Source organism: Cygnus atratus, chromosome 7, assembly GCF_013377495.2.
Source record: "Cygnus atratus isolate AKBS03 ecotype Queensland, Australia chromosome 7, CAtr_DNAZoo_HiC_assembly, whole genome shotgun sequence".
Classification (NCBI taxonomy): Eukaryota; Metazoa; Chordata; class Aves; order Anseriformes; family Anatidae; genus Cygnus; species Cygnus atratus.
This window is the reverse complement of record NC_066368.1, coordinates 13,684,939-13,697,918: the sequence shown is the minus strand read 5'-3', so window position 1 is coordinate 13,697,918 and position 12,980 is coordinate 13,684,939. Positions and strand designations below refer to the sequence as shown.

Here is a 12,980-nt window from a genome sequence, read left to right as displayed (position 1 = left end):
CACTGGGTTTTGCTTGGTAACAGTTTTGATTCACGTCTGTTATGATGTGCTTGTGATTTGCTGGAGTTTTCTGGTGTTGACCTTGGTCCAGGCTTGATGGGTGTTTTATTGCTTAAATGTTCCCAGATGCCACTTTTCAAACTAGAAGAAAGAAAGTAATCAAGGAAGGCAGTTACCTGCATTTTGTCGGTTAAGAATTAAGGCTCAGAAGTTCTGGATTTTCCAAAGTTTAAGCCTATAATGTGTTTTGAGAACCAAGTTCAGATCTCCTGACATCCATCCTTGTCTCCCCCTTGCCATGATGAGGAGCAGCATGAAATTAGACAGTTCCTGAGGCACCGAACACAGCCAGCTAAGCTGCAGAAAGTATTTTATATGGTGCGGTTGGAAGAATAGTGTGCGGTGCTTCAGGAATCGCAGAGCATGGAGACAGGCAGCTGGTCACAGCACGCAGACGATCTCAGCTGCAGCCCCTCAAAGTCAGAGCTTTAAGGTACTGCACAGCAAACCAGCACGGGTGATGAGTGGCGATTCAGATGTTAGATGTACCAGATTTTGCTTCATTTTGGCTGCTTAAGCATTGACACTGAGCCCCTCTGTTTCTGAAAGAAAAAAAAAAGTCTTGAATATTTGGGCCTTAATGGAAGGGTTGTACGGGAAAAAATCTGTTTGCAGGCAGCACAGTAGATGTTTTTGCTGATTTTGAACGTTTTGCTCATCTCTGCACGCTTCCCTTTGGAATCTCTAGACAGTTCTTTTCCCCAAAAAACGTGCTGCCAGAAAATTTTGGCAGGAATCCGGTTAGTTGCTAAAGCTCTAGCAACTGCTGTAACACGTACATGTTCCAGGTCAGCTTTATAGCAGGAATTCATTTCCAAAGACTTTGCTGCAGTCTCCAAAGCCCTCAGTCAAATAACACGTCAGTCCCATGTTTTCTTTCTCACCCCGCGTTATCTTATCCTTCAGTTTAACCAAGTCCTTTTTTTGGAGAGGGATTTGCCCTGTTCCTTGCCTTTCTTGCAGCCTCCTGCATGGCTGTACTTGCTTTCTCTTTCTCAGGTGTATGAAACTGAACTCGGGCTGCTGTTACTCCTCAACTGGTGCTTCAGCGATGACTCTGCTGTTACGAAGCCTAGCAAACAAAACAAATGTCACAACTATGTGGAAACAGATAAATGGGGTTAGTGAGGAGTTACTTTCTTGTACTTCTGTAGCCTAATTCGCACAGCAAAATCAACTTAGGCTGGTTTTGGTGTGGTGATGTTCACCTATACAAAGAAGGCAATCTCTCTTGCATAGTCTTACTGTGCAGATCCTGACCTTCACCCCATGTGGGCTACTTCCACCTGCTAAAAAGTAAGAAGAGGCAAGACAGCCAAACCCTGCTGCTTCACCCCCTGCCTTCTGCACCTGCAACCCAGCTCCTCACCAAATCCCCAGCTCCATCACTTATCCACATCTTGGTCCCAGGTTAACTGGGCATGGCCTCAACTGGATGCTTCTCTCTGGTATATGTTAGACCAGCGTTTAACGTGCATTTTACCAACATAAAGGTCTTGATGGGGTACAACTCTTATGCCAGAATTGACTGGACTTAGTGCCTTCTGGAGCACAGGAACAATTGTTCTTCAAAGGCGCTCTCCCCAGGAGAAGAGGCATAACAACAGTTTGCAGATTTACTGCCTCGGCTGTCATTGCAAAGGATTTTTCTGAAACATGTCTTTTTCCATCTCATCTCATGGCAGTGGATGTACTGTGTATTCTGGCCACTATTCTGAAAGCTAGAAAAAACCAGCTGCAGTTAATGTCCATCTTCTGTCACGAGTCACCAAGCTGGGAGGCAGTGACCAGGAGTTGGAGATGTCGCCTTCAGCTTTTTCCTTGTACCACTGCAATTCAATAACTCTTTCCTGCAGTGTGATCGGGCTGGGGCTGCAGTTTTGCTGACTTAAATTGACATAAAGCTGTCACTGAAAGTTACAGTCGTTCTCTTGCTGCTGTTTGGTTGGGCCAGATGAGTTTCAACCTGCACTGGTTCCCTAAAACCAGTTCAAAGCACAGTTGCACGCAACTTTGTGCTGGCACGAGGTATGGAAGAGACAGGCTGGAGGGACCTCGTCATTCAGCAGCCTTCTTTTTCTTTAAAATGTTCCTAGGCCTATGGCCTGGATCCTTGTCTCGCATTCCTGAGCAGCAGCATTGACTCACGCGGGCTGGTGTCGAAGAGGCAGGAGACGACACGGTCCCTGTGCCAAGGACACTATAAAACCCAAGTGCATCCGAGTTGTGGTACCAATTAAATCTCTCTCCTGTTTTTGATGATAGCGTTGGCCCTGGGAAAGACAATTTTTTTTTTCCAGGCATGGCCAACTGTGAGGCCGCTATTTGGGAGATCGCATTTTAGTCAATGAAATTGTCCCACTTCTTCTTCTGTTTAGAACCAGCTCTCGTGAAGCCAAAGCTATTACCCAGATGCTTGTCAGGCAGACACAAAAACACTTTGCAGTATATTTTGGCTCCCTTTTAGGGGACTTCCTGCCAATAGAGCAATGGCATTTGCCCAAGTTTACCGTGAACTTGAGGGCAGATTTCTCTGTTCCTGCCCTTGGAACGCTCCAGAAAACATGTTTTCCATTTTGCACAGGATAAAAGGAGCTTCCCTCGACGGGGCTGCTGATGGCAGCATCCCAGGCAGCAAGCACAGTACATGTCCTCCTCGGCATCAGACTGAACGCTGCTCCCCACTTTTCATAGGGAGAGAATGCTCTGTTTCTTACCCTTAAGATGGTTTATTCCTAATTATTCTTAAATTTGGGCAAAACTGTGGTCAGTGCCTCAGGTTTTCTTGAAGCTCTAAGCCTGGCACGTTCTGTCATGGCTGGTAGAAGACATCTCCAGTGCGTGACCTCTGATGGAGCTCCCTTTCCCAAGGAAGCTGTGAACACAGCAGCCTCCTCGTTCCTAGGTGTTTTCTGTGCTTGTGAGAGATGACTTCCCTGGGAGGTAATTCTGTTTGCAGGTCTTCCTGCAGCTCCTGTTTTGATCCTCTGAGCTTGGCGCTCACGTAGAGCTTGCAGCTTTTCCCTGAGCCTGTGTGATGCTGGTAAGAGCGTGGTACTTCTGTTTTATTTTTATGAAAGCTTTTGATGCTCTGGCAGGGAAATCTCTTGGCAAAACTCAACTCCTTGGCTGTGTCTGCTTCACTCTCTGCTTGCATCATTATCAACCCATTGGCATCACCAGTGAACTTGACAGAAAATACAGCAGCACTTCTCAGAACTCCGCACTTCTCAGCCTTTTTTGGACGGCAGAGCATTTCAACCTCTGACTCTTCCATAAACCAAGAGCGAGCCTGAAATTGCCTTTAAATCTCACGGTCCCCCACTGCATGTTTAGCTCCAAACTGGTGCATCGCTTCTGTCCGTGGTGTTCATCAGCAGCAACTATTTCTCCAAAGACCCTGTTTCTCTCTGCCTGTCAGTCTCCCCCTCCGATTGCAGCGAGCTTTTACTCCCCGTGGTCACAGCCGGGTTGGCAGTGGGAAATGCCCCCTGGAGCTTCTCTCTCGAATCGGACTATTACTGACAGACCTAGTTCTGCACGCCCAGCGCCTCCCGACATTTTCTCCTTTTCCAGTGGCTGCAGCGACAGCTCAGCACGGTACAGCTGAAACCAGCTCATGTCCATATGGGCAGGAGACGCGTGCCGAAGAGCACAGGGAAGGCTTTTGGGGACAACGAAAGCAACTGGAAGCCCGGTCTTGCTTGGCTTTTGGAGGCCTTTTAATGCCAGACTTCTGTTGCCTTTGCACATCTCACCCGTTTTCAGCACGAAGCAGAGCTGGTGCCTGCTTTTGCCACGGGCCAGGTGTTAGCTTGTACCGTTACAGCGCTCAGCCTCCACGTTTCCTGCTCGTGTCGTGTTGTCTTTGGATGAATTTGAAATTCCCCTCCTTCCCCTCTTGCCAAACGAGCCGCTGGGTGCGTGGGCCAGCGCTCTGCTCCGTTTCCCTCCCTGCTGCTAGTTGGAAGCCGAGCATCGCCAGGTGTACAAATGCACAGCTCGGCCCAGGACATCTTCACTGTTCTCTCCATACTTTTAGACATAATATTTACACTTGGCCTTTACGTGGAGCTTCAGTTCAAATAAATGACTGTACTATATATTTGCTAGGCTTCTGCAGGTTTTCGGTTCTGCAGCCAGAACTGCAGCTGTGCCCAGCCTCCTGGCTAGGGCACGTTATGGGGCCTTCTGCGGGCTCCCAGCACCGTGCTGGGCTTGCAACCAGACCTTCAAGCAGGTGAGCAGCTCCCCGCGTGCCTCAGCGCCTACGGATGTCCCACGCTGATGCTTCCTACGTGCTGGGGAACACAGATGTGCTGCTGCGTGGCGAGGTGGGGACAAAGCCCTCAAAGAAGAAGCCAGGTGGAGCAAGCAGCTGTGGTGGGCACGCGGCGCTGATCCCCTGCGATCACCCAGGCAAGGCCTGGGGCTCGTGCTGAGTCAGGAGTTGAGTAATTCCTAGAAGCTCCAGGAAGCGTCCGTGGTTAATGAAACCAGGCAATAGCGTGGTATTAGTGGGTTCTTTTTCTGGAAATTCGCATGAGGAACACCAGGTCCTGTCCATTTGTGGCCGCAAGCATGCACGGAGACCCTTGGCACCAGCATGGAGGTGTTGTTCCTGGCACTGTGACCAAACTGCAGCCCAGTAAATTACGGGCTGTTTACTTAAAAATGCCACCTGCGGTTTCAGTAGGGTCCAGCATTAATTTATTAGCCCAAACTGCTGTGTGCTGTTACTGCCTGTTGTTTACAGAGCTGCTGCGTGTCTTCCCGGCGATGGCTGAGCTTACTTTGACCCCTACTCTGAGCTTGTCCATCAGTTTGTCTGCAAAGCACTTCGGGATTTCTTTGGAATGGGTAGAGGAGATTTCTAAAGAAACAGTTTTTTAATCCACTGGATGCAGGCTTGGGTGGGAGCAGTTATTCCCTGCAGAAAAATTCGGCTGCTACAGCTGAGATTGCTTAACAGTGGCACTTCTCCAGGACATCTTAACTAACGAAGTGCTGCCTGCTACCACTGCCTCCAGAGTCCTTGGGAAAGGACATGAAAAAATGTGTTAAAAAGCATCTGTTTTCATAACTAGCTAAAATCCCTGGATAGCCGGGTGTAATTTTCCATTGTTTTTGAACGGACGATCACGGATCGCTCTCTGAAAATAAGGAGCACTGAAAGATGAACTGCAGGCCTGCCTCAGCGCACGGTGGCGTGCTGTGCGAGTGACCTGGTTTTGAGGAGTTGTTCTTGCTTCCTCAGCAAGCACGGGCCAAGGAACCTTCCCTTAGCAAAAAATAAAATGTACTGGTGGGAGTTTTCAAACTGCGAGATGGTGACTGCAAACACCTGGCTTTGGAGGGAAGGGTGGGCAAGACTGATCCCTGTAACTCAAATAAAAAGGCTTTTTTAGGAACAAGAGGGTGCTTAGAGGGCAGTAGACAAAAAAAAAAAAAAAAAAGGAGCGTGCAAGACCATAATTTGATAGCGAGTTTTGATAAATTTGGGTACAAGGCAGAATCTAGCTCATTAGGGAAACAGGTTGTGCAAGGCGAGAGGGAGATTTCGATTTGCTGTGCCAAAACACAGGGAGAATTCGGGTTACGACACAGGGAGGTGCAAGTCCCTGCTCAAAACGCTGGAAGGCACGATGCAGCACATCCAGCTCACCTGCAAACAGCTCCCTGAGAGCAGCGATACGGCTCGATTGCACTTTGTCCTGAGACAGAGCAATGTTCCTCTCATTCTTGAGATTCCTAAACTGTTCACCTTTCCCCACCCAGCTCTTAGCAGAGAAAACACTTCTAACTCAGAAGGGGATGCTGAAAACAAGGTGTTGTAAAGCCAGGACAGAGGGTTTTATTAGGGAGAAAAAAGCAGGTTGATACCCCAGGGCAGAACGGCCCTGTTGAAAATGGTTTTTTGCACTAATTTTGTATGTTTGGGAATAATAAAGAATGGCAGAAGTCTTACCAAGAGAAAAACCGTGCTGTGATCTCTGCCGAGGAGCGGTTGCCAGGCCTCGTGTTTATAAAGGAGGAACTCTCCTGGTATTTTTAGCTGCGAAAATTAAGCTTAAAAATGATAAAGATTACAGAGGCCTCTGAGCCAGACAGGGCTGTGGGCTGCAGTTGCGGGAGGCCAAATCCTAACCTGGTGTAAGTGGTGTAGCTCTTTGATCTCTCTCTGAACCATATTTCTAATGTATGCAAGTGGGAAGGGAGCTTTAAAGAGCATGGGGGGGAGTTACTTGGCATGTTAGCAGGGCTGGAGAAAATTCAGGAAGCGCTCATGTTAAATTCCCTCTTAAAGAGCACTGCGTGTCCTGTGGCAGTGCACAGAAACCAGCCGCGGCCACAAACGGAGCAGAAGTTCGGTTTCTTGAGGATTCGGTGTGGGGGGCTGGATTAATTTAATTTTGGATAATTTAAGACATTGAATACAAAAATAAGTTTTAAAAATATTTTGAGACGTCTATGTAAAAAGAGTGTGTTTTTGTTAAACATAACAATGAAGGATTTGGGCTAGAAATTAAAGAGCAGCGCAAACAAAAGCAAAACATAGTGCTTGGGGTTTTTCTCTTCTTCTGTGGTCAATCTGCAGAGTGTCTTTTGTGTCTTGATTATTATTTTCAAACCGAAGTGGCTGTGGGAGTCAAATTCAATGCTATTCGCAGATCTGTTTATATTTTTTGCCAAAAGAAGTGATTTCCAAGGGGTAGGATGGATTTTTTGGGGGGGGGGGGGGGGGGGGAGCCAGAGCCCCATATTTTGTTCTCCTCCAGAGCCGTGGCTAGCAAGCACGCTCCATGTCGTACCAAAGCATGTACAAAATTACCCAAATCAGCGAAGGCTCCCCGAGCAGCAGTCCCTTATGCAGGTGGGCACGTGCAGAAGCCTCCCGATGCCCTGTGTATTCCTGCCTTTAGAGCAGCACGGGGTTCGGATCTAGACTTCCTAGGGATCTTCCCCCATCGCGTTTGTAGAGTTCCCTGGGTTGGATGTGGCTCTTGCGCCCTGGCTAACGTCTCGCTCTCGCCCCTGCAGGGTTTTGGCTGGTGTGGACCATCATCATCATTCTCAGCTGCTGTTGTGTTTGCCATCACCGACGCACCAAGCACCGTCTGCAGGCCCAGCAGCGGCAACATGAGATCAACCTGATCGCTTACCGGGAAGCCCACAACTACTCAGCCCTGCCCTTCTATTTACGTACGTACCTCACGTCGCTTTTCCCAGAGGCCGTGGGGAGCAGCGGTTGGGCTCAGCGAGAGGTGGGGACAGCTCTGCTGCCTCACCGGGGCTTGTGGAGAATGGAGGTGACGTATTGCAGCTGCTGGATGCGTCAGCCCCCTTCACACGTACTGTTGACTTGGCTATGTGTGCAGTGATCACCTGGGTGCCTTCCTGGAAAGGTTTTAAAAATATTTCCTTCGGGATGCTCCTTCTCCTTCCCAGCCTGCAAACACAGCTGGTGGGAGTGAGACGTGAGGGGGTGGTTTCACGAAATTTGGTCGCGCGGGCTGGGTGGAAGTGGCGCCTCAGCTGGGACCGTGCTGGCTTCCACCCCGCGCTGCAGCTCCCAGGCCACAGTGCTGCTGGTGAGCATGAACTCCGTGAAGCAGTTGTCCGTGGCTCAGGGAAAGCACGACTGATTCGTGATCATAGTGCCCTGCTACGGTATGCTGGAGTGGTGACCCTCAGCCTTTGACTGGAGGTGCCACAGCCGAGTTTCCTATAATAGGTTGTCAAATTGCATGTGCAGACCTGCTTTTCTCATTCAGCTCTCGCCCCAGCAGCTCTTTCCTCCCCAGCCCCAGGGATACGCAATTACGCATGGAAAACTACAGTGGTATCTCTAAAGGTTTCCGTTATTTAAGTCCATTCTGTCTATATAGGCTGTTTTGTTGCCTGTTATGAAATAAATAAAATCTTTCTTAGATTTGAGGGTCTGTAAGTACAACAAACTCACTTCTCTTGCTGGTACTGCCAGTTTATTCTGACCAGACCAGAAGACCACTGAAACAACAACCGTGAGCCCAGATGCTGAGTTTCTTGTAACGGTTGATGTCTCTTCCTATTCACACAAAGCTTTGTGAGATGAAATCTTTGCTCTTGAAAGTGAAAACTCAGCTGAGAAGCCAGTGTTGGAGAGGGCTGGCAGGTTATCTCCTAGGTTGTTCCCTCCAGCCAACACAGGCCACGCCTTGGTGTGGTTTATGAGGCCATTTGGGGTATGGTTAGGTTTGCCTGGTAGCCCTAAGTGTAGGCCTGAGAGCCGTAAGGTCTGGCTGCTGTTTCCAACTGTGTCCATCTCTTCCTGTAACTGTGCCCTCCTGTGCTGTGATCGCTGCTTCTCCAAAACACGGAACATCTCTTTTGGTTTAATTTTTGGCACCGCTCGTAAAGCCCGTTGGGCTGTTTGGTGGCAAGGTGCTGGTAGGTGACAAACGACATTGTGACCTACGCTAATAACAAGTTTCCTGAGATAAGCTGTTCGCGAAATAACTTCTCCTCCTTGCCTCCCGCTTTCAGGGTTTCTGCCAAATTATTTACTACCTCCCTACGAGGAAGTGGTGAACCGACCGCCAACCCCACCACCGCCATACAGTGCCTTACATCAGCAGTGCGTCCCAGCAGGCAGCAGTAGCACAATCCCAGACACGCCAAGAAACCTGCAGCCAGCACAGAGCAGCTCGGCAGCACCCAGCGGCAATAACAGCAGTACTGACAACACCGGGTTGCCCGGCCTCGGGGACCCCGAGCCTTCCACCGCCGCGCTGGTCGAGCGAGCAGTTGCCAAAATGCAGAGCGTGGAGCCCGGTGGTACCAGCACGGGAGCTGAGCTAGTGGAGAGGGCCAGTCCCGAAAAGGATGCGGAGTGCAAGGAGGAACTGCTAAAAGGTTACAGCTCTGAGAGCTTAGAGCAGAGCAGCGCGATTCCCGACGCGAAGGACAAGACGCCGGGCAGGCAGCGCCGCTTCACGGGCGACTCGGGCATCGAAGTCTGTGTATGCAACCGGGGCCATCACGACGACGACCTCAAGGAGTTCGACGGGCTCATCGATGATGCTCTGGACGGGCCCCTGGACTTCTGCGACAGCTGCAGCGGCCGCCCGCACGGGGATGAGGAGGAAGGGCTTTTTAATGCCGCGGAAGAGCAGCACCGTGAACACAGCCACCACCACCTGCCCCGGCAGCCGGTGTGTGTACTCTTGAACACAATAAATGAGCAGGACTCTCCAAACTCTCGTACCAATAACTCCCCCAGCTAAGGTGGAATAGTGGAAGGGAGAATCGGGGGAAAAAAGAACACAAAGAAATAAAAGTAAAATAAGCAGATTAAAACTTTAAGAGGAGGAAAAGGTGATATACAACCTTTTTTTTTTGTTGTTTTTTGTTTTCCTCCCCTCCGGTGTAATTCGGGGGCTAGTCCCGAAGGCCCAGCTTGTGGGGGACGGGTTGCTCTGGGTTTTGTTAATCATGTCCATCCTGCTCTGTGAGGCAGGGAGTGATGTTTCTCAATGAGACCTTCTAACAAATTGAACTTTCCCAATGGTGATTTTGGTGATGGTTATTATGAGTTTGTTGGTTTTAGTTTTCCAGAACACTGCTTTGTCTCGCAATCAGTAAAGCTCAGCAAATCTCACCCTGGGAGGATACGAAATCACCATAAGGCTTCAACCTCCAGGTGTCTTCCCAGAAGCAAGCAGCTTCTGACAGTGCCGGCAGTCAGTAGCCCAAGAGTTCTGGTTTGATATCGTGCTCTTGAGGCATTGTGGATTTCTTTTCATTTTAACATTTTTTTTTTTGTGTGTGTGTTAAACTTTCCCAAAGCTGATGAACGCCTCAACACATCAGCCCTATAATCTCTGGTGCTTCAGTGTTTAAGACAGCAGGTAGGAAATTTCCCACTTGAAGCTGGTAACTGAAGGACCAGTTTCTTCCAGGAGTGTTAGTCTACCATAAGCAGTCTGAAAAGAAAGGGTTTGCAGAAATTTGCCTTTATATGTAATTTTCAAAGACAAGTGTATCTGTTCAATGCCTCCAAGAGCACAGTTAGAAGTAGAATCAGGGCAGCTGGGCTGCCTTCCAAGTACTGTGGTCTCCGAATGACCTTTTCCCAGTGTGCTGCAAAAGGGCTTGGCTTTATTTTTTCCTTATTTTGCACCCCGAGAGCAGCACACTTGAGTTAAGATGACAAAAAAAGAACAGGGCTCTCTTTGGCCAGCGTGCCTTCAAGCTTCAGCGATGCATGTTGAACAAATGGAGACGAGAGCTCCGTCCATTGCGAAGGGATGACTTTACCATGTCGATGTGGAAGACCTGTGCAGTATTTTTTTTTTTTTTAATCCAAAAGTTTGGTGCGATTCTGATGTTGACCACTTACAGGAAATGAATGTCTGTTTTCTTTTTTTTTTATGGTGGCAACTGGCTACTGTATAATGTCTGTGAGCGTGTGTGTGTGACTGCAATCCATGCATGCGAGTCCTACTGGTAATATGAAAACCTGCTGTAAGACTGCAAGAAAATTTACTGTAGCTTTGCTTTAATAAACGGTAGAGATTTTGTTAGTAACAACCCGAAGGGAAAAAAAAAAAAAAGTAAGAGCTGAAACTAACATTCCCTGGAGTGCTCGTGTGGAAGAGAGCACAATTCAGACTATGTATCTTGTTCTTGGGTTTTCTCCCCGTCCCTTTTATAATTATGGTCGTCCAGATCATTACTGTTATGGGGAAAAAAAATTGAAAACTGAACTCAGTCATACTCAGATTTGATTGATTGAAAACCAAAATCAGTTTCAAATGAGGTGGAAACCAAAATATAATGTCTTTTCTGATAACTTGCCTGCGTGTATGTGTATCATTTTTTGAGTTAAGAAAAAGATCTCTTTAGTTGTTTTTTTTTTTTTTTAACTGAAGGTACGTGGCACTGTCCTGAATACAGATGATGGAGCAAGTGGTGCTTATTTCAGTGTTTTACATGCTTGAAGGTAAAACTCACACTTCTAACCTAAAAAACACTTCTAACTTAAAAAAGGGCAACTTGTAGGAGAACTTTGCTCCTTGCAGCCTTTTCCTTCCAGCTGATCAAAACAGCACTTCAGTAGGTGTATTAGGGTGCTCTTAAGAATTAAAGGCTCTGGTCTGGATTCAGGGAACTTTGTTTCAGGATGCCTCCTGTGAGAGTGATGGAGTGATACCCCTGCGGTGGGCTGGCTCACTGTACAGCCACGTAGGGACTGGCCGCTTGCAGCTCTGTTCACGCTTTTGAGAAGAGAATTAAAGATCCTCGCTGCCACCCGTAGAAATTCTCCATGTACTGGCACTGAGGTTTGTTCCTCACATCATGAAGGAAGCTAGAAAAAAACACATCGGTCCTTACAGTGTGGGATTTCCCTGCTGTAAATCCTGGGAATGGCCCTGTGCTGGTGGGAGAACTTCTGCCAACGTTCCTGTTATTAGAAGACAAAAATCTCCGTGTTTGCTTTCCTGCCTTTTCACTGAGAGCAGGAGAACCCGAAGTCCTCTGGACACCGAGGTGAGTGCCCGTGGGACAGTCGGCCCTGCGGATGTTTCTAATCCTCAGCTGTCAGGAACAAGCAGTGGTGTGACTGTTCTGTGACTCCTCCATTTTCTTCAGGCTTTTAAAGACCAGAAAGAAGCAAACAGCCCACAAGCCATGTCTATTTTATATTTTTTATTTTTTTTTCCTATGCCCTTCTTGCTCTTGTGGCAGAAAGCTGGCACGTGCAGGACTGTGAGTGTGGTGCTCTCAGTGCTGCAAGCTTTTAGACCAGGTGTCAGGCAGGTGGCACGGGTACAGGGCAGGATCCTGGCACAGCAGATGTCCTGGCTGGTGCCTCCTTGGGGAAAAAGTACGGGCAGAGGACTGCAAAAAGCCATGGCTCTGAAGCTTTAGAAAAGTTTCACCTCATGTGGGATCCTCACATGTGTGTGCCTTTGTAGAAAGTCCCATGCTCTGGGTGTAAAATGAAAATCAAAGAGCGCACCAGCATTTTCTTTACAGGGTGCTCTAAGTGGTGTTGGCGATAATGCCTTAAAAGAAGGCTGTTTTTGATGGAGCTTACAAGGGCAGGGTTTGTCGGGCACAAGCTGTGCTCCTGGTGGGGACAGCGGAGCATCCCTCTGTCTTCACAAGGGACTTTTCTGCTCCAACGGCACAAAATCCCCCTGGAAACAGACGTGCAATTTTCCTTCAGTGTATCCTGTGGCTTATTTGTACATCTGCACGTGTTAAATCAACAAAGCTGCTTTGGCAAGTGCTCCTGCACTTGAAGCTCAAGAACGGTGGAAAAAAAGCAAAAATCCGGCGTCCCCTCAACGAGCATGAGGCTTTGTATTTTTCCTTCTGTTTATGTGCATTATTTCTTCCGAGCCTTGCCCCCTGCTAGCCAGAGGTGGGAAATGCCTGTGTTTGCGTAACCCTACGACCAGAAGAGGAGGCAGGCTCACCTGCCCAGTGCAGGGCCCAGGAAAGCCGTGGTGCAGCCGAGCTTCTGCCTTGCACATGGCCACAGGGCAGGAGGCCGGGGCGAGCCTCCTCGGTGGCAGAACGAGAACGTGTGGGTTCCCTAAGAGGGTGCCGGTGACGCCAGCCGGGCTCTGCCTCCTCCCCGGCACCCTGGGATGTGCGTCAGAGGCCGGCGCCTGGCCCGCGGAGCTTCCTGCCTCCCAGCCTCTGTGAAGGATCCCGTCCTCCTCCTCCTCACGTCCCGGCTGGGATGTCCCGCTGTGACCTGCTCCCGGCAGGCCTGGGAAGGCCGGGACCGTTCCCTTTTCTTCCTCAGAGCTGTTTCCCCCACTCCCTCGCAGCCCGGATCTGTTGTTATCAGATGGGAATCGTGCCCCGCACCGGGGCCTGCCTGGTCCGTGGTGCAAGCGCCCTGTGCTCTGCCAGGGGGGCTG

General features: G+C 49.1%; 1 protein-coding gene across 10 annotated transcripts in view; it reads left to right on the top strand.

The window, feature by feature from the left end:
* Positions 1-10,894, top strand: part of WBP1L (WW domain binding protein 1 like) — a 57,377-nt gene extending 46,483 nt beyond the window's left edge. For all 10 annotated transcript variants that reach the window (XM_050711896.1, XM_050711895.1, XM_050711897.1 and 7 more), the window contains 2 exons: positions 7,102-7,263; positions 8,587-10,894. In XM_050711896.1, coding sequence (XP_050567853.1) covers positions 7,102-7,263; positions 8,587-9,326 — 902 coding nt within the window. In that variant the 3' untranslated portion in view covers positions 9,327-10,894. The remainder of the gene's footprint in view (positions 1-7,101; positions 7,264-8,586) is intronic.
* The last annotated feature ends 2,086 nt before the right edge of the window (positions 10,895-12,980 follow it).